At 44.8% G+C, this 22041-nt stretch overlaps 1 protein-coding gene across 4 annotated transcripts in view; it reads right to left on the bottom strand.

The window, feature by feature from the left end:
• Positions 1–545: 545 nt before the first annotated feature.
• Positions 546–22041, bottom strand: part of LMO1 (LIM domain only 1) — a 66040-nt gene continuing 44544 nt past the window's right edge. For 2 of the 4 annotated variants that reach the window (XM_074272711.1, XM_074272712.1), the window contains exons 2-4: positions 11210–11423; positions 5464–5589; positions 546–1048 (exon numbers count right to left, since the gene is read on the bottom strand). In XM_074272711.1, coding sequence (XP_074128812.1) covers positions 943–1048; positions 5464–5589; positions 11210–11423 — 446 coding nt within the window. In that variant the 3' untranslated portion in view covers positions 546–942. Of the gene's footprint in view, positions 1049–5463; positions 5590–11209; positions 11424–14657; positions 17642–22041 lie in introns of those variants that run through there. The other 2 variants (XM_074272713.1, XM_074272714.1) reach the window with 2 other exon arrangements.

Raw genomic sequence — 22041 nt, forward strand, 5'->3', positions numbered from 1 at the left:
TTTCCTTAGTGTCAAGAGGGTACATAAATGTTGGTTGAGTTAAATTGAACTGAATTCCCCCTGAGAACTTGGATCAATTTTGGATCAGAGGCAGCCACGGGACAGGGTGGATAGAGCACTGGATTTGAAATTTGAAAGAAATGAATTCAAATTCTCCCTCAGACATTTTATATATATGTGTGTGTGTGTGTGTGTGTGTGTGTGTGTATGTGTATAAATTATATAATCTACAAATAATATAAATAAAAATATAATAGCATCTATCTCCCAGGGGTGTAGTGAGGATCAAATGAATTAATAGTTAATGTTAATTATTATCAGTCACTTAGTTTTCTAGGTTTCAATTTCTATAAAATAGGAATAGGAGTCAGACTGGTCAAGGCTGGACCAGATAGGAAATATTACAGGAACGTGTCTTGTAAACTGTAGAGCACTGTGTAAGTATGAGTTATTGTTATTATTATTATTAAGTGTTTAGGAGAGTATTTTTAGATGGGCTGGTCTTTATCTTCATCCCCAAATAAACCACAGGGAGGCTCCCCAGGAAACATTCATACTTTTTTAATTCACACCAGTAATAAAATTGCATTACATTTCTCATAAAATAAATGTTCCAGTTTATATACAGAAGACAGGCTGTACAGGCCCTGCCTGGCCCCCAGAGACTCACACACAAGACTAGGTAGGTGAGGTGGGGAAAGGCAAGGCAGTGCTCAGGAACACGGGTGCAACCGCACATCTATACCTGTAACGGCTTGGTGCCGGGCGGGGACGGCAAGGGACCATGGAGGGGGGGTGTCCCTCTGTGGATGGAGAATTTTAAAAAGATCATGGGCAGGCCAAGCCAGGCCAATGGCCGGCCCCCTTGCTGCAGCCGGAGCAGGCTGTTGAGCTGCCCATCGGGGTGTAGCCCAGGGCCCCCAGACAGGTGAAGGGATGGAGTTACTGAACCTGTGATTCAAAACTTCCATTCAGCTGCCCCTCCTCATAGTCCATCTGACACAAGATCATGTTGTTTTTCAGGAAAAATTTATCTCCCACGCAAAATCTGGAAGAGCCAAGAAAAAGAGAGAGAGAAAGAGAGAGAGAGAGAGAAAAAAAAAAGAGTGTGTGAGATGAAGAAAGAAATCAGGGAATGGCTGACTACTTGGCTGGGAGGCAGAAACTCTGGATTCTAATCCCAACTCTGCCCCAACTCTTTGTGTGACCTTGAAGAAGCCATCTTCCCTCTTTGTGCCTCAGTTTACCCATATGCAAAAGGAGTGTGTGAGTGTTTAGGCTAGAGTAGTTGGCTCAATAGCCAGGGCCCCTTATATATTATATTTCCAAAGGATTTACATACAATGTTTTTAGAATCATATGACTGCCATCTGCCCCGGTGATTCTAGCCCAAGGAAAGGACAGGAATATGGCTATCTTTTTTGGATAGCTCAAATATTAGAGCATTTTTACTTACGTCGGCTTAAATATGCCTTTTGACTAAATTTTACCCATTGCTCTTCAGTCATCCCTCCGAGGTCAAAATGAAAAAAACAAACCCTAATCCCTTTTCTACAAATACTTGAAGACAGAAAACATGATTTCCCCCCCTCCCGCTTCCTTCCCTTGCCAACTTTTCTTCTTCAAGATAAATATCCTCATTTCCTTTGACCAATATTTACAAGAAAGGACCTCTATTCCCTTTTTCATACCTTTCACCTCCCTCTGAGTGGGAAGCACTCCGGCTCTTCGATGTTCTTCCCAAAGTAGGAGTACCAACAATTGAACACCATATGATCTAATAAGGCTGAAGATGACTATCACCTCCTTTGGCTTATAGGCGCTATGCTTAATACCACCTAAAATCCCATTGCCTTTCTCACCACCCCACATAGCATGATATTGGCTCAAATTAAATTCGTGGTCCACTGAAAACTCCAGATCTTTTTCAAAGGAAGTTCTGTAGAACCATACTTCCATCACCATCCACTCATGAGAATTTTGAGTATGAGTGTAATGCATCGCATTTACCTCTACTCAATTTTATATTATATTTCATTTAATGTTCCAACCTTTTGAAATAATTTTAAATCCTGATTAATATTTAATTTAATTGACTACCTCTGGGGTATTCCATTCAAGTCCCACTTCCAAGGTGACATAAAGCAATTGAATGATCACTCATTGGGGATAACCATTCAACTGGTTCTGGATCCATGAAACTGTACCATCATCTAGTTTTCATTGATTTGATCTCAAGGATAATGTGAAAGACTGTCGTGCTTTTTCTAAAATCTAGATCGGTGGTATTCAGGGCAGTCCCTTGATCTACTAAAAAGTCAAAAGAGGAATTAGTTTGGTCTGGAATGACCTTCTCCTGATGGAGCCATATTGGTTTCTTTGTAATGACCATTTCATTTTCCAGATAGTCACAAAACATCTCTTTAATAGCTCTCAGATTTTTGCCCGGAATTGAGTTAACCTCCATCAGCCCGTTCTTGGCAGACTTCTGTCCATTCCCTTTTAGAAAATCAGGGTATGTGCTTTCCTCCAGCCCCACAGCATTCCTCCCATCCTCCACAATCTTTAAAAGACCACAGAGTCAGCATTCACATCTTGCTGCCCTGGAATATAGGTTCCCCAAGACCTGGTGACCTGAACTATTAAAGGCAACCTGGGGCTCTCTTATTAAAATTTTATTTCCAAGTCAAGAATTAAAGTTTTACGAATTCTTTCAGAATTTCATCCCCTTTTGCTCTAAACTTCCAGAGTCTTGGGTTCAAGTTTGGCTCTGCCACCAATTCGCTACCAATTTGGTAGCTCATTTCTCCAATCTGGACGTCATTTTTCTCCTGTCCAATGGATAAAATAGCCCTTGCTCAGTCTAGCTTTGGGCACTGCTGGGAAGATCAAATAAGAGAGATGAAAAAGTGCTTTGTAAACTATTTTCTAAAAAGCGCAGTTCAGATAAAAGAGATTAAACATGAATATTGATAATGGTGTCTTTCTCGAACCACACTTTAGCTAATAATTCTCATCTTTGTTTTTCAGATGCAGGGATGGCCTCAGATGGAGAGAGTTTTCTTCTCTGGCAGTGAGATGGTCACAGAATCTCAGGAAGGGCCGTCAGAGGTCATGCAGTAAGGGCCCTGATTGGCCAGTACTCCCTTCTATAATACCCCCATGAATGACTATCCAGCCTCTGCTGAGAGACTTAGTCTTTTTAGAATTTTGGGGCAGCCCATGGCATTTGGGGGCAGCTCTAACTGGTGCCTTAAAAATGTACCTCTCTGTAACTTCCACTCATTGCACTTGGTTCCATCCCCATCAGGGGCCAGAGTTTCCTATACAGGGCAGCCCTTCATATGACTATTATCTCTCTCCTCTTCTCCCCAATCTCACCTTCTTCTGGTTGGACTTTCTTTGATTCTATTTTATGATCCCTTCATCTGGGCCACTTTCTTCTGGGGCTTACTTTAGCATTTCAATGTGGAACATATTTTTGTCACACAGAAAACCCAGAGATATTTATTTACTGGATGTGTGCAGACCCCAGGATGGTGAAAAGAAATAGCAATAAGTCACTTCTTTAGAAGGTTCTGGAGTGGGAGACGGGGCTGGCCCCAGTCCTCTCCGAATCCCTCCTCCCAGTGATCTGGCTGAGTCTGTGCTGGGTCAGAGGGAGTGAAACAGCTGCCCAGGAAGCGGGCTCTTCCTTAGACACGAAGATACTTGTGGTCCAGGATGGAGGCTCTGCAGTCCTGCTGATTCCCTCTGCTCCAATTCAGAGTCAGGAGAGAGCGGACAAATGGAGACTAGGGAGCTGTGGCTGGACTACAGAAATTGCACAACCTGATCCCCTTCATGATGGGGAAACTGAGGCTCTTGAGACTTTACCGATTTGTCACAGCATCATGGGCTTAGTGCTGGAAGGGACCCCGGAGGCTGTCTAGGGTGACTCTCTCTTGTTAGAGGCAAGGAAACAGCACTGAGCCTTGCACAGACTGAGCGCTTGAACTTGACCTACAGATAGCATCCAAAGCAGAATTTGAACCCAGCTCCTGGTCTAGACTCAGCTACCTTTCTTCCGCTGCATCCCCTTGCATATGGGGACTAGGACTAGGACTAGCCTTCGTATGGCTGGTAAGTAGAAGAGTTGCTCTATGAGTGTCCAGTGCCCCTTACTCCAAATTCATGGCTCTTTCTATTGCTCTGAACAACTCCCCCTTTCCTTTGCCACATAAGAGGTACCCCCTTTTTTCTGAAGAGCTTAATGGAATACTCAGGGAATTTCAGGATGTGCCCTTCTATGCCCCAGCCCCCCTTTGTTTGGCCTGCAGGGATGCAGACGGAGCCTGGCCTCCCCCCCACCCCCCAATCTCCCTGGGGGAAAGTCTGGGTCTCCTGAGCCTCCTGCTGGGAATTATCTGGGCTTGCTCCCTGGCTGGCCGCTAGATGGCGCGACAACCTCACCTGAGTGGCCAGCCGGCCAGTGAGCTTTCCCTAAGACTGGGTACACTCTAGGGCCCCCTCCCCATTTATTAAACCAGCCACTGGTTCTTCCCTCTCTCTAGATGCTGGGAGAGGGGGGTCCACTGTCTTCCATCGCCCTTTCTCTAAAAGCCCAGATTTGGGAAGCAGGAAGTTGGAGGTCCGGTGCCCCCTCTGTCCTTAACTTGCTGTGTGACCTCAGAAAACTCCCTTTCCCTCTCTGAGGTTCTCACTTTTTACCTGTTAAAGATGGATGCAAATGGACGTGGGGAGGAAGGGCTTGGGTCGGGTCATCTCTGAGCACCCTTGGGACTTTAACAAAGCATTTCCAAGGCAAGGTGAGCGAGAAAAGAATCCTGCCTGAGTGGCCTTTGTTAAACCCCCCTGGGACTCAGTTTCCTCTCCTGTACAAGAAGGGAGATGGACAAGATCTCTAAGGTCTCATTCCAGCCCTGAACCCGACCCTTATATTTCCTTCTGAGCTACAGAGAAAACACGGAGGGAAGAAGTTCCTCATCTCACCAGCGGCCCGTTCAGGCCCTCTCCCAGGCCTGACAGGGAGCCCCTGGCTCTCTCTTGCTGGGAGCCCCTCATCCCCCAGTCCCTTTCTCCAGCCCCTCAGGAGGAATCCTCCCTCTCCCTGCTTTCCAGCCTCCCCAGTGCTCAGCACAAAACCTGGCGGATGGCTACGGCATAATAAAAGCTGCCTCCATCTTTCTGTCTGTCCGTCTCATTGCTTGGCAGGCCCCCTGGCCAGGGGAGGGGGTGACTGAGCAGGGTGAGGGACGGAGCCTTCTTGAAGTGAGGCCCCAAACTTGGCCAGGCTCTCTATGCTACCTGGGCAGGCAGCCTTCCTGAAGCTTCCTCCTCCTCCCCCATGGAATGGGGGCTGGGCTGCCCTGGTAGGTCCCGCAATTCTAAGGCCCGCTCCGGGGCTCGCCCAGGGAGGGGACTTGAGGGGCGCTCCCCAGCGGGGCCCGGGCCCATCCTCACCTCTGGTTGCAGAGCTGGCAGGCGAAGCAGTCCAAATGGTAGACGTTGTCCCGGGCTCGCATCACCATCTCGAAGGCTGGGATCAGCTTGCTACAGGCGGCACAATTCCCCGTGGTGCCAAAGAGCCTGCCAAGAAAGCACATTCATTAGGAGCCATTTTAATTAAATGGAGGAAGGGCTAATTAAGTATAATTAGCAGTATCAACTCCAGCACTGCACCAGGCTCAGGCAGCCCAGCCTCCATCTTGCTGACCGCTGCAGGGTGGTGGGATGGGGGGCCCCAGGAGAGGCCGGGGATGGACAGGCGCCATCTTAGTCTGCTCTTCTCTGTGTCCTTCTTTCTGCCAGCCAGGGGGAGGTTGCACCCAAAAGTCTTAGAGAAGCAAGAGATGCTAGGGCTGGGAAGCCCTAAAGAGCTCTGGGTCAAGGCTTCTTAATCTTTCTGATGGACCCTTTGGCCCCTGGTGACCCTTTGGCACTCTGGTGACCTTTCTGAGCACTCTGGTGACCCTTCTGATATCTCGGTGAAGTCATGGGTGATCCCTTTGGTGAAGTCGTGGGTGACTCCTTCACAGAACAATGTTTTTAAATGCATAAAATAAAATGGGATTTCAAAGGAACCTGATTATATTGCCAATGTTATCAAAAATATGTATGTATTCTAGACCAATTGCCTCATTCCATTTTATCTGGGAGACCTAGACAAGGGAGACGACATCTCTTGGTGTCTAAATTAAAGGGGACTGTGTGCCTTCTCCTCCGCCATGCTGGTTCCCCGCTTTGGGTCACCTGACCCTGGGCCAGGCCAGCGGCTCTCTGAGGCAGCCTGGGGCTGTGAGGGACAGGCCTGTGCCTGAATCACGGGCCCAAAGCTGTCAGTGGGCCAGCTGGGGGGAGAGGAGAGCCTCCCTTTCCCACCTCTTCTCACTCCCTCCTGCCCCAGCTTGGAGCTACCTCACCCCATGGGAAAGGTCAGCTGCTGGCAGGTTCATATGTACAGTAAGGGTCGGGGCAACTATGTGTTCCAGATGTAATCCAGACCCTACTCAGGCTAACTTTGATAGAAAGAAGAACCTGACCCGGGAGGCAGGAGACCTGCATGTGGAAGTCACCTCTCCGAGCCTCAGTTTCCCTGTCTGTAAAAGGATGGGGTCAGTTAGATGATGTCTCACATTCTGTATTCACTGGCTTCTTTGCTATAGGGTTGATGTTCTAAGGTCCCTCCCAGCTCTGCCATTGAATATTTCCTGAGCTACTATGGTCAGACCTCGGGTGCTGTGGGCAAAGCTAGACCTTGGTCAGCCATATGGCCGACCTGGATCTCCCAGCATGAGGATAACCTTGTGTGTTTTTTTCTATCCGTCTCATCACAAATGGTCCTTTGATCTGGAGAAGAGCATGAGGGACAGTCCCCAAATAGAGCTAATGGTGCCTTTGAGGAGTCTTTTCAGTCTAATGTGGACCCAGCTCCAGAGAAGAGGAGCAAGGCTTAAAAGGTTGTGCAGACAGAGGGAACATACCATAGAGGGAAGGCTGGACTTGGAGTCTTGGGTTCAAATCCTGTCTCCACCCCCAGCTAACCTATCACTTTTCCCTTTCTCTAAAATGGGGATAGAAACCCAGAGATACTGCCCACCTCGCTGTGGGTGGTAGTGGTAAAGTGATTTAGAAACCTAGGGGCATAATGTTGTTATTGTTTAGTTCCACTAGGAGTTTTCTTGACAAAGATACTGAATTGTTTGCCCTTTTACAATGAGGAAACTGAGGCAAACAGAGTTGCCCAAGATCACCCAGATAGTAAGTGTCTGAGACCATTTCCTTCTGACTCCAGGACTGGTGCCCCTAGCAGCCCCTGGTAGGTAAGTAGGTATCACAGTAATTATAATCCCCATTAGACAGATGAGGAAACTGAGGCAAAAGATCACACAGCTAGTAAATTTTGGAAGAAATATCTAGACCTAGAACCCTTCAATCTTGCATTTACAATCAGCCTGGGTCACTTCCAGCTTAAGGGGCCAGCAGGAACCTGTACCTGTGAGGACTTGAGACTTTGCCAGGGGCCCCCTCCAGGGATGGCTCACCTCTCTCCATCCATGCTCTGTGCTGGGCTAAGTGCCGAGCTGAGCTTAGGGTGCTGTGGGTGCACCGGCTCCGGGCTGCTCCCACCATCTCTGTGGGTGAAAGGAGCAAAGATTTCTCTTGGCTCCTTTCTCCAAATCTGAGCTGAGCCCCGAAGCCTGCTCATAGAGGCCGGGCTGGCCTTACAGCGGGTGCTTAATCCCGGATTTGTCCCCCTCAATGCCAGGCCGTTGCCTGTTTGGATCCATTATTCATCAGGGCCTGGTGCTGGGGCCTGCTCTCCAGATTAGCCAGGACAAAGGGCCCCAACGGCATCTGCGTGTCCAAACAGGCCCTTTCTTCCCTTTCCAAACCCGGGGAGTCTTCAAATGAGAGCCGGGGAAGCTGGGACAGATGTTCACTTAACTAAACAGGCAGCTTAAGCGGCAGGGTGGGTGCTCCCCCTCCCCCACCCCATTCAGCCCGCCGGTCACCTGTCCCCCTGTCACGGTCTGAGAGAAAACCCCATGGCAAATGGTCGGGGGGTTTGCATAAGATTCCTGGCTTAGGCTTAAGGCTGGGCCCATGCAGGGGGTCCAATTGGCGGCTCCAGCCTAACCCCAGCCCCCTGAGACATCAAACTCATTGGGCCTCTGGACCCCTCAGTCTGCCTTCATTGTGGAGGAGTGTGTGCGAAGAGAGCCTTCTAGAGTGAAAGCACTGGTCTGGGAGTCAGGGGTTCTGGGCTCATGTCCTAGCTCTGAAGGGAACTCCCTGAGCCTCAATTTCCTTATCTGTAAAAGCAAAGAGTTTAGATCAGGGGTTCTTGATCATTTTGATATCGTGGCTTATGGACCCCTTTGTAGAATAAGATTTTAAAATCCATAAAATAAAATTAATTAAAGCAAAACAATTATATTGAAATGCAATTATTAAAAACAAAACAAAACAAAACAAAAAACAAAACAAACCTTCCATAGGCCTTAGCTTCAGAACTCTGGGATTTGATGACATTGATGCTAAATTCTGTGTTCTAAGGTTCTTTCCCTTCTGACATTATATGAGATCCCTCCCAGCTTTGATGTTTTGATATCATTCATTTTTGAGAACCTATGTTCTGTTTTTTAAGGATCTGTGGAATCATGCATTTGTTGTCCTAAGATCCTTCCTAGGCCTTATATTCCAAGTCCTAGGATCTCATTCAATTCTGAAATACCATGTCCTGAGAAACCTCCCAGCTCTGACATATTATGCTCTAAGATCCCTTTTGGCTCTGACATATTAGGTTCTAAGATCTTCCCCAGCTCTGACATTCCATGTTCTAAGGTCCCTCCCAGCTCTGACATTCTATGTTCTAAGGTCCCTCCCAGCTCTGACATTCTATGACAAAGAAATGTTTGTGCTCAGCGAGTAGGGCAAAACCTCCCCTAGAGGTGCGAGATGTCTCCAGCCCTTTCTGCCCTTGGTGACCCTTTTTTGGGGGCCAGGAAGAGTGAGTCAGAGGCTAATTTTTTCACTCAGTTAAGCCTTCCCCCACCTTTCTTTCCCTGGCCACCTCCTCCCCCAAAGGGACGGGAACTTAAAAGCCCAGCATACCCGTGTAAATCTTCTCTCCTTATGGAGCTCCCGGAGAGAAGCAGCTTGTAAATAAGGTGGCGGCAGCGGCCCCAAGATTGAAAATGGAGCACAATTAAACCCTTAGCCTGTGGTGGTAATTACGGTTAATGGTTCTTCCCCTGAATTTCACCATCCCCATTGTCGGCAGCCAATCTAAATGCAGGAGCTGAGCCAAGGACAATTTTCCTTGGTTTATAGACACACTAAAATTCAGCTGGTCTGGCTCCACCGGGCTGGTGATGTCAGGAGTGGCCCAAATTAAAGCGGAGGAGAGACAGCAGCCCCCAACGTGGCTTCGGCTCCGAGCGCTGAGGTGAGGATGGGGCGGCGGGGGAGGCCGGGAAGGAGAGAAGCAATTAGCCCACTTAATCAAGAAGGACCTCTACTCAGCTGAGTTCTGGGCTGGGGGGGGGGGTGAGAAACCGGGACTGGAGAGGTGGATGGCTCATTCTCCAATGACGGGCTGATGACAAGATACAGTGTAACTCAACATTATAAGATACAATGTAATAGAGGATAAATGTAAAGTCCTACACTGTGGTGCAAGAAATCAACAATGCAAGAAGAGAAGAAACATGGTTACACAATCGTTGGTGTGACGTGGACACAGTGGAATGCAAGCCAAGCAGGACCCATGGGGCAGCGGGAAAAGCTGGAGTGATCTCAGGCTCCCTTTAGAGAGGTACATTGGCCACGAGGGCAGCTAGTGTACGGAGCACCGGGCCTGGAGATGGAAGGTATTTTCTTGAGTTCAAATCTGGCCTCAGACATCTATTAGCCGTATGTGGGGCAAGTCACTTAACTCTTTTTGCTTCAGTTTCCTCATTTGTAAAACGGGCTGGGGAAGGAAATGGCGAACCACTCCTGTATCTTTGCCAATAAAACTCCAAATAGGGTCACAAAAAGTTGGACACGATTGAACAACAAGTGTCCACAATGATGAAAAGTCTTACCATCTTCTGACCCCATTCTTACCCACGCTGCGCTCGCAGACACGTCCCAGCACTGGGTACCTTTGTCCCCCACCATTTCCAGGTTACTTTTATGTTCTGTCTGCCTCCAGTGGAATGTAGCTGGATGCTAATAAATGCTTATTGATTGAATCATTACTTCTAGAGTGTGGAATTTTAGCATGAGTGTGTGACCTAGAGAGAGAGGATTGGAAACTGTGACATATGAGGATCATAGCCATAGAATGTCACAGCAAGAGTTCATGGATCATGGATTTTAACTGGGAGGGTCCTATGAAGTTGTCTAGTTCAGTTGTCTCATTTTACAGACGAGAAAAGGGAGCCCAGAAGGATTACGTGCACATTTTCACATAGGTAATTGGGAGAACTGGGATTTGAGCTCAATACTCTTCCCCCATGACAAGTAAAGTTTGTGATGGGCAGTGAGAGGCTTGTGCTACTCACAAAAGGCAGGGGGGAGCTGTGATATTAGAGTGTGAGGGGTTCATAAATTGATGGGGGAAGGTTATGTTTTGGCCCCAGATACTTCCAAGCAGTGTGAACCTGGACAAGTCACTTCACCTCTGCCTTAGTTTTCTCATCTGTAAAAATAAAACAGATTACAATATCATGTCCGTATGGATCAATGAGATAATTATAAAGCAGTTCGCATGGTGCACAGGACATAGTAAGTGTTATATGTTAGCTTATATTATGATTGGATGGTATTATGATAGGGTTTGCTGGTAATTCAGTGAATGTCAGAAATTACTTCCAAGTTATAGTTGTGTGTATGTTGTTTTCTCCACTAGAAGGTGAGCTTGAGAACAAGGATTTTTTTTGCCTCTTTTGTGTGTCTGGTCCCTGGCGCATAGTAGGTGCTTGATAAATGCTCATTGACTGAATGACTGACCAACACGCCTCGGGAGAATTAGCTGTAGGTGGGTGATTTCTGTGCTTCTCCTCCTTCTGCCCCACACTTCTGCTATTAGTGGTCACCGGCCTTAACTCTATAGCCAGGTGGACAGTTAGAGAGAAATCAGAAACCTTCTGGTCCTGCGGAGTCCAGCTGCCCTCCCACCCCTGGTGGCCCTCCTCTCCCTGCCCCAGTCCCTCCCTACCTCAGGTAGTCCCGACGGCACAGAATGAGGTTGGCCTTGGTGTAGAGCGTGGAGCCCACCTCTCCCAGCCGGCAGTCGCAGCAGGCGCACTTCAGACAGTCTTCATGCCAGTACTTGTCTAGGGCCTTCAGGAGATAGCGGTCCTTGATCTTCCGGTTACAGCCAGCACAGCCTTTCTGTTTCCCCTTAGGGTGGACAGACAGCATGGGCACACCTGTGGGCAGAGGCAGGGATAGACCCAATGCATAGGATGGTTATCATTGTGACCTTTGCCTTCCTGCTTATTCCCCGGCCCCCAGATGGGGCAAGAGCCTGACAAGATACTTTTCTTCTATCTCCTGGCCTAGACCAAAATGTCTTTTTTGGTTATGGTTTTCCTAGAAAGTCCCACATGAGCCCTAATGTGAGATGGCTGTGGGGGAATGGTGGAATTCCAGAATCTCAGGAGAAAAAGGAGCCTTTCTAGTCCAAGTTCCCTTGTAATGTAAGAATCCCATCTACAGATATAGGACATCCCATGGCTCATGGAAGAGGAAGCCTTGGGGATTACTGCCCTCATCTTAGAGACAAGAACATCGAGATCCAGAAAGGTTAAGTGAATAAGGAGTGAGCAACATTTATTAATCATGACTTCGGTCTCTGAATCCCAAATCCATTGGTTTTTCCATGATGTTGCACTACCCCTTGGATACTTCAAATTATCAAGAACTTTCTTACTATAGTGAACTGAAATCTGTCCCTTACACCCATTGCTTCTAATTTTGCCCTTTGCTGTGCTAAGGAACAAGACAACCTTTCACATTCTGAAAAGGGAGCTCTGATGCTGCTCCGCCACCTCCTCCATATCCCCCAAGTCTTCTGCTTTTTGGGCCAAACTTCCCCATTCCCTTCAAATAATCTTTGTATAACATGATCTCTAGTCTTAGAAACAATTGTAAATAAACATGAAGTCAGAAGGACTCTTGGTAAGTCACTTAACCTTTTTTCAGCCTTAATTTCCTCATCTGTAAAATGGGGATAATAATAGCATCTACCTCCTAGGATTGTTGTGAGAATCAAATGGAAATATACATATATATATGTATATAATTTTTTATTCATACATTATTCAAAAATTTTATTTTTATATATTATATTTATTTATATGTATATATCCACATAGCTTTGTTTATTTATATTTTCTTTATACACATATGTTTGTGTATATGTACACATATATGAATATACAACATACATATAAACACACATGTATATACACATGTGTCGAGATATGCATGTGTGTGTACACATATAATATGCAATATGAACAATAATATATACAAACATGGAGAAAGAGTGCTTTGTAAATCATCATTTTTATTATTATTATATCACTTTGGTTGCCCTACTCAGATTTGTCAATATATTTCCTAAAAACTAATGCCCAGAACCAAACACAGTACTCTAAGTGTGTTCTGAGTAGGTTAGGGGGAGAATCAGTCCCTTAGTTCCCTCTATACTGCATACTATAATTTTATTAATATAACCTAAGATTGTGCAGGATTTTTTTTAGCTGCCACATCATATAGTTGGCTCAGCCCACTAAAATCTCGGGCTCTCTTTCACAAGGCCCTTCCACTGAGGTTTCTTACAACTCTGAGGTTCGGTTGTCTAAACCTGACTCCCCCGATCTGTTTGTGGGTACTTGAGGTTTTGAAACTAAAGTAATCTGATGGTAGCTCCTGGTCCATGGAAAGTGGGCACTACAGTCCACAACTCACAGTGGACTTGAGATTACACGAATGACTTGGAAGAACCTGTGAGGGAAACCTGGACTGTAGGGGAAAATTGGAAACTGAGTTGACTTGGGGAGGACAGATCTACAGTACAGGCTCAGTTCCCAAGCTGGCCTCTGTATTATTGCTTGAATTACGGGGTTCCCTCAAGATTCGCAAACCATTTATCCCATGACAAAAGTGAAAGACAAGTGGTTGACTGTTACTATCTTCATTACGCAGATGAGAAAATTGAGGCATCTGGTAGCACAGTGGGAAAGGGCCAGCTAGACTGGGGATCGAAAGTCCTGAGTTCTTGAATTCATCTTCGGTTTCATAAATAAGCTGTATGACCTCTGAACTTCTCTCTCAATAATTTAATATAAAATGGGGAGCTTAATAATACCTACCTCTTAGAGATGTTGGGGGAGGGGGCGGGAGAAACATGTCTAATGAGAAAATATTTGTAAATTGCTTAGCACAGTACCTGGCACATAGGAGGCGTTATATAAATGTTTATTTCCCTTTCCTTCCCCAAATCACACTTTTTGAGGTGTCCGGTTCTCTGACTTTTGCTACAGTATCACTTTGTAGTCATAAAATCTTAGATATGGAAGAGATTTCATAGGGACCCAATGCAACTCAACCATGAATCACGACTACTACAACTACACTACTACTATCTATTGTTTTAAGGTTTGCAAAGTGCTTGCATCATTGGATCCTCACAACAACCCTGTGAGGTAGGTATTATTACTATTATCCCAATTTTACAAATGAGGAAACTGAGGCAAACAGAGGTTAAGTGATTTGGTCACTTAGCTACTGTTAAACCGCTAGTGTCTGAGGCTGTATTTGAATGTGTTTTTCTCATTCTAAGCTCAGAGCTCTCTCCCCTGATCTTCTTATTTGACATTCTCAACAAGGGGCCATCCAGCCTCTGCTAGAAGACTTTTAGTGATGGGGAACTCACTACCTCGTAAGGCAGCCCATTCTTCCATGATACAACTTTTTTTTAAATTTCTGTTTTATAAACATTGAATTTTATTGCTTTGAATGTTTTTTTTTCCTGTTTTATGAATTTAAAATGGCATCTCAAGTAGTTTTGATTTCTATCTTTTTGATTCATGATACAACTTTTAATCAGGTCCACTCTGTTCTTTAGACCAGACAGTCACACTTCCTTCAAATGAGGAATCTCATGGATTTGAGGGATTTCAGAAGTGAAAGGGACTTTGGGGAGCATTAGTCCAATTCCCTTTTATAACATCATAAGGTCCAGATGAATTGGGAATTTATTTCTCTGGAAGGGTGGGCAAGGTGGAAGTCCAAAACATTCTCCATCATATGCTTTTCCTGAGAGAAAGGTAATGGTCTTGGAGTGCAGAATGGGAGATACATTTTTGGATGTGGACAAATTGGCAATTTGTTCTGCTTGGCTATGCATATTTATTGTAAAGATTTTGATTGGTTTTCTTTTAAATAGAGGGTGTATGAAATAGAATGGAAAATCATTTTAAAGTGCTTACTATGTGCTGGGCATTGTACCAAGTGCTTTATGAATGTCTCATTTGAGAGAAAACACATGCTAATTAATTGAAAAAAACAAAACAAAATGGGGGAAAAAAAGTGAAAACTCAACAAAAGCGGTCATGTTTGTCCACCAAGATCTCCAGGGAAGGAGCGCTCACTACCTTCGGAGGCAGTCGATTCCATATTGAGGACAGCTGATTGTTAGGAAGATTTTCTTTACATGGAGCCCCAATCTGCCTCGATTCCACTTCCATTCATTCGTGCTGGTTCTGCCCTCTGGGGCCAAGCAGAATGAGCTTCCTCAGTCTCCCGGCTGCCGGCCTCTGGACCCCTCGGTTGTGTCGGACCAGGTCAGGCCTTTACTTCCTCCCTGCAGGGGGGTGGGGAAGCAGTTGGAGCTCTTGGCCCTCATATTATTGCTGCTCTAATCACTCCCCACTGGAGGAAGAAGTAGCTGAGACCTCAAAGAAGGGCCCCGAGGCTTTGTTCCACTAGTGTTGAACCATTTATTTTTCCACCCATCCTTTATTCTTTTAGATCTATGCTTTACACTGTTAGGACAAGAGATCTGGGCTGTGCTGGAGATGGGCTGGGCGAGGGCCAAGAGAGAAGGGGCCTGAGATTGGCTTCTTTATGTACCTCTTCCCCCCAAATCTGGTGACCTGCAGTCCCTGGTGTCTAGGGGAAACTGTCCCAACCTCATTTCTGCCAGTCATCAGATCCTGCCCTTTTATCCCACCCCTTTCCAACTCTTTCTGTCTCCAGAGAGGCTGAGAAAATAGCAACAATAAGGAAGAATTAGAGTGGTGGTTCTCAGAGTATGGCACAGAGAATTCTGAGGGTCTCTGGAACCTTTCAGGAGGGTCTACAAATTCAAAATTAGTTTTTATTTCTAATATGGTAAATATCTACAAACAACCCACATAAACAAAAATTCTTTGGACAGACCCTCAATGAGTTTTTAATACTGTAAAGATACTGAGAGAACAAAAGTTTGAAAGTTAGAGGATTGTAATCAGAGAAAAAAGAAGAAATTGTGTATGTAGAGCCGGGACAACCCTCAGTGACCATCTAAAACCATCCCCCTTATTTAACTGCTGAGGGAACTAAGAGTCTGGGAGAAATGGGGGAGAGGGATGTGAAAAGAGAAGAGAGAGATGGCAGGAATGGGAGGAGAACAAAGAGAGATATGTGCACATAAAGGAGAAGCAGAGACAGAGAAGGAAAAAAAAAAGACAATAGACTTAAACAGAGATACTGAGACACTGATAGAGAGGACTGAGGCAGACAAAGAAAGAACTCATAACTCCAGCCAAACCGGCGTACTTGTTGTTCCAAGTACGTTAACTTCATTTCTTGATTCTGTGCCTTTGTCTTGGTTTTTCTTCACACCTGGAATGCCCTTCCTCTTGTCTTCTACCTCTATTAACTCCCTTCTAGACTCAGCTGAAGTGCTATTTCCTTTTCAAGATCCCTGCCTCCCCCTGCAGAGAGTTTCCCCATTCCCCCCTCACTATGTTTTTATTTCTTACTCACTCAGTATTATTTAGCTGGGAATATGTTTCTTTCCCCCCAAAGAGAATGTAAGCTCCATGAGGGAAAGAACAACATCCCTATTGCATTTTTATATTTCCAAATCCTAACCCAGTGCCTGGCACATAGTAGGGGCTTGATAAATGCTTGTGGATTGATAAGGGCACATAAGTAGAGAAAGACAGAGAGAGGCAAGATAGAGTCAGAGAGGAGAGAGATTCAGAGTTAGGGGAGCAAGGAGAAATTATTAGAAAGAAAAGAGAGGGTGGCAGCTACCCCTGGCTGCCCACATCAGTTGTTTCAATTGTTAGGTCCAACTAATTCAGGATTTTAACTCTTGGGGACGTTTAGGGGGGAATGGAAACCCAGGATCCCTGGCTAAGAGCCCAAAGCTGGACCTCATCTCAGAGCAGAGATGCTCCATTATGCAGGGGACAGCTTGGAGCCTCACTGTTTGGGCAGAGGGGCCGGGAGTTGGAACAATTTAAAGATCAGCACATCTAGGGGAATCTGTGTGTGAGGATGGGAGGGGAAAATGAGCTTGGAGCTCCAAGTCCTCCTGAAATCTCCAGCCTCTGCTCCACTGGCCTCTTCAGCTCAACTTGTCTCAAATAAAACTAGTTATCTCCTGCCCTGAACCTGCCATGTGCACGACTATCTGACTCCTGGAGATGGCCCCAGCAGCCTCCCTCTCACCAAGCGGGAAACCCTGCAGTCAGCCCTCTTCACCCTTCAAGGCTCTTGAGCCACTGGGTCCCTTATCTGACCACTCTCCTTCCAGGGTGCCTCTCACATCTGTGCTCTCCTCCTAGCTCCATCACTTGAGAAGATGGTCCTTAGCTTTCTTTTGCACAATGTCCTAACTGATCTCCTTCCAAGCCATTCTCTCCACAACAACCAAAAGATCTTCTTAAGATACAGGACCCACAATGACAGTCCTCTCCCCTCCCCTTTCCTCATCTCCCCTCTTCATTTTTCTCTCTTTCTCTCTTGATTTCTGTCTACCTGTCTCTGTCTGTTATTCTTCTCTCTCTCTCTCTCTTTGTCTCTGTCTCTCTTTCTCTCTCTTTGTCTCTTCTAGCTTTCTTTGTTTCTTTCCGCTCTGTCTCTGTCTGTCTGTCTCTTCTCTCTCTCTCTTTCTCCCTCTCTTCTCCTCTCCTCTTTCTTCTTCCACTCCCCCAGCCCACCCCCAGGGCCCATCTGAAAGCAGGGATGCTCACTATCTAATTTCTTTAATGCAGCTCTAAAGGTTAATTGGTCTGAAAGAGTAATGCTGGCTAATGATATCTGCCTCCAGGCTCCCCCGACTCCTGCTTTATACAAGCCAGCTGAGGGCACAGCACTCAGCAGAGATGCCCAACCACTTGCTGGCCGCCCCTTCCCCAGCCACCCAGGTCCACGCATTGGAGGGGTGAGGAGCTGGCGCCGAAGGTGGCTTGGTTCCACTTGCATTTCATGCCTTGCTAAAGGGGATCTGTTAAGGGTGGCCACTGCTCTCTCCCTCTGCTCATTACTCCAGCCGAAGGCCTGGAGACAGGCCCTAATGAGGGAAGAGCCTGCCAGCCTTGGGGGTGGCTGTGGCTGCCCGCTGTACCAGGAGCTGAGAAGATGGGAGAAGGGGCAGGCTCCCCTCCCCCCTCCTCCCTACTGGACAGAACAGGCCCAAATTTCCCATTTGCCATTTATGACAGCTAATTAGTTATTCTACTAAAAAAAATCTTTGCTTTAAATAAAAGGACTAATTATACACAAAGGTCAGTCCCAAGCCTCATGTGAAGCCCGGGTAATTGGCTTATTTTCCCTCCATGGCTGGCGTTTCTACACTTGCACGCACCTTTAACTCTTTATCAGTTCCTCACTGGGGCCACTTTCCAGTGGGATCTCCAGGGTGCTCTGACCCCTTAGGACTCTTGGGTGGGAAAGGGCCTGCTATGTTCTCTGCCTAGTTTCATACAACCTGGTGCAGTGGGGAAAGGGCTCAGTTTAGAGTCAGCAGACTTGGGTTTGAAATGTCTTAGCTACTTCTCTGGGTCTCAGTTAGCTTATCAATTAAATGGGGACTGTGATCAAAAGTGTCATCTATATCCAAAGAGAGAACTATGGAGACTGAATATGGATAAATGCATAGTAGTTTCACTTTATTTTGTTGTTTGTTTGTTTGCTTATTTTTTTTCATGTTTTTTTTCTTTCAACTTTTGATCTGGTTTTCCTTTTTTTTTTCTCCAGAAGATCTTTATCTTTTTTTATTAAAGCTTTTTATTTTCAAAATATATGCATAGATAATTTTTCAACATTGACCCCTGCAAAGCTTTGTGTTCTAAATTTCCCCTCCTTCCCCCCACCCCATCTCCTAGATGACAAGTAATTCAATATATGTTAAACAGTTAAAATATATGTTAAATCCACTATATGTATACATATTTATACAATTATCTTGCTGCACAAGAAAAATCATTGATCTAAAATTTTTTCTTGCACAGCATGATGAATGTGGAAAGATATTTAAAAGAATCGTACATGTGTAACCTATATTGGATTGCTTGCTATCTATAGGAGGGAGTTAGGGGCAGGGAGGAAGAAAAAATTGTAATACGAGGTTTTGCAAAGTTGAATATTGAAAACTATCTTTGCATACATTTGGTAAAATGAAAAGCTACTAAAAATAAAATAAATTAAATTAATTAAACGGGGACAATACTTGCACAAGTATTGCACAAGAGTGCTGTAAGCTGAGAAATGTGGTTGAATGTGAGTAGCAATAGACACTTTAAAAAAGAACAAATAAAACATTTTTAAATGCCCAGAAAAATGCAGAACCACAGAGTAATTTTGTTACTACCTTGTTGAATGCAGCACACTCATATTTCTTGAAAAAATGACATATAGAATAGGTCAGAGTTTCTTACCATGCTCTTCTTTCTTTTTCTTTGTCTCTGGAAGTGTTTGTATTAAGTTCATAATCAAAACTAATTTGAAAAAAAAAGCATAGAATTTTGGGGGGGATGCTACACAAATGTGACGTATCCCTCATCCGAATCTTACTAATGAGGGATTTAGCTGAGGTCAGACAGTTAGAAAGGAATGGTTGAGTCAGGATTCAAGCTACTTTCTGGTCAAACTCTACTTCCAATTAGTGACTGTTAATCAGTTGAGTGATGGAACAGCCCAAATGATAAATAATCCTAGATCTGGCAGTCTGTCTCTCTTCCCTGAACTCCTTATCTGGACCATCACTCGTACATAGACAGGACATTTGCTATTAACAACAGCTCACATTTACAGTGATAATAAGGCTTTCAAAGCCCTTTGCTGGACCAGGTGAGCATTATGGAGAGGGGACATCCTTAGAAACTACCTGCTTTATTCAAGGTCACATAAGCAGCCAACATCACACCTTCGACTTAGTTCTTCTGACTTTCAACACCTTTGACTTAGATCTTCTGACTCACAGCATTCTTTCCACTACCCTTCATTGCCTCTTGTTTATTAAATGCTTCCTGTGAGGATATTTTATTTTCCCAGATATACTGGAAGCTGGAGATAATCCACTTTTCTCTAGGACAGACCAAGACCAGCAGCTTGAGAAATGTTCCTCCCACATACAAAGCCGGAGTGGAAGAAAAGGGGACAAGCATTTATTAAGTGCCTACTATGTGTCTGGCACTTTGCAAATATTTTGCTTGATCCTCACAACAACCTTGGAGGTAAGGGCTGTTGTTATCCCATTTTATAGACAAGGAAACAGAGGCAGGAAGAGCCTAAGTTGCCCAAGATCACAGCTAGTAAGGATCTGATGTTGGATTTGAACTCCTGACTTCAGGCCTGCTATGCCTTTGCAGCATAGGTTCTCCTCATTTAATGGGGAAGGAAACAGATTCAGAGAAAAACATACAGATTTAAATACAAAGAATTTGGTTTAAATTTTGCCTCTGCTATGTATTAAATATGTGATCTTGAGTAAGTACAATTTCCTTATCTGTAAAAAGGGAGAGTCGGGCTTGATGTCCATCCCAGCACTAAACCTTTGACTTTATGAACTCTCAGATGAAGCAAGAGAAACAATAGTGGCAACTGGAAATGATTCAACCAAGATGGTCTGTTTACTGAAAATTAGAACAAGGATTTGAACCCAGACCTTCTTACTCACAATTTAGTGCTCTCCACAGTGCTCCTCACCTGGGGGCTCCTAGTGGGCCCAGCAGAACAGACCCTGGATGGATGCTTGTCAATAACAATTTGATGCTTACTTATAGCTGTGATACATTCATTCCAAAGGGGGATGAAGGTATTGCATTTCTGCAACAGGTGATGCGATTTTAGTCAGTTTGGATAAAAAGGGCACATTAGTGATTTTATAAACAGACAAATCTCCTGGGTGCTTCAGTCTGCTCTGATGAAAACACCACAATGGCAGTGACAATTACTAAGTAATGATCTTATTGCTCACTCCCTATCTCCAAGAACAGTTTAAGGTCTTTGAGAGAGAAATTGAACATAATCTCCAGGACTTGTGGGTAGTCACAGGCTGGGGTTTCCTGCATGTCCTCAGTCAACTAGAATTTCTTAAGTGCTATGTGCTAGGGATACAAGCAAAGAAACTCTTTAAGGAACTCATTCCAACTGGGGAATATAACACTCAAAAGGGAAATGAGGAGGAAGAGATACCTGTGAGGATGGGTGGTGGTGAAATCCAGTGGGTGAACTGAGTCCTTTCTCAAAATGGAAGAACTCACCAATTGGAGAAGGGAGCTATGGAGGCAAACGGACGTAGAAGAGCACTGTAGAATTTAGAGCTGAAAAGGATGGGTTCTCCTTTAAATTCTACGATTCATAGGCAACCTTCTAAGTATCTACTAAATTAGAGTGGGGTGGCAATTTGTGTTGGTGGAGGTAGTTCCAACAGGTGTCAGAATATCATAGATCACTGAAGAATTAGTTAAATTGTTAAGCGAAGGAGTGTAGATATAATTTTATTTAGCCTTTGAAAGGGCCTTTTCCAAAATCTCTTGGGCTATTCTTTGGGGACAAGACAAAGATATGGGCTAGATCAGGGCTCCTTTGGGCCCGAGAAATTTTTATGTGATCTTGGGTATACAGGTATATAAAATTGGTATACAAATCTAACATTTGCTGATAATAAATCATAATTTTATGACTCCTACATTTAATTATATGACTCCCCCATATGGGGTCCTGACCCACAGTTTAAGAATCTTTGGCCTAGATTATAGTAGAGTTACATGAATTGTACTTGAAAGGAAGTCTCCAGTGGAGAGCCCTGAGCATTTTTTCTATTGAATATTCCCATTTTGATAAAATCATATTCATCAGTTTTGAGATGACTCAAAGGGATCAATAACAAATGATGTTTCTATGTTGTCTTCCCTATTAATCTGTGAGATGTGTATATATATATATATGTTCTATCTCTATCATCTTGCAGTTGGATTCAGAAATTTGGCTTTCTATATGGAAGATGGAGGAGTCATAGCAAGACATCAGTTTTTCTGGGGAAAAAAGATTTAGGGAATTTAGTGGATGGTACATTTGATGGGAGTTAACAGAATGATATGGTAGCCAAAAAAATCTCCCCCTTTTCAAGCTTACATAAAGAGAAGTAACAATGATAAGACTTTCTTTACGCTGTTCTGTTTAGACTCCATCATTGTATTTGATTTTGAGCCCCACATTTAATAAACCTATCTGGCTATCTAAAAAGCTGGAGGGTATCCAGAGAAGATGAAGGGGCCATGGGAGGTTGGTTGAAGCTCCTGAGGATTTTTAGCCAGGGGAATAAAAGGCTTGGATTAGAATGGATGGGATGGCTGTTGTTATTTGATGGGGTACCCCAATGGGAAGCATCCTTAGCACTTAGGAGGGTTAGAAGCAGAAAGTCTAGATTTATAAAGGACTCTGGTTTAGGAATGGATTGGAAAGTTGGCTTCTGAGGTTCTTCCCACCCTGAGATTCTATGACTTCTCATGAGGATTTTGAAAGCAGCATGGAGTGATG

Source organism: Sminthopsis crassicaudata, chromosome 6 (assembly GCF_048593235.1).
Source record: "Sminthopsis crassicaudata isolate SCR6 chromosome 6, ASM4859323v1, whole genome shotgun sequence".
Classification (NCBI taxonomy): Eukaryota; Metazoa; Chordata; class Mammalia; order Dasyuromorphia; family Dasyuridae; genus Sminthopsis; species Sminthopsis crassicaudata.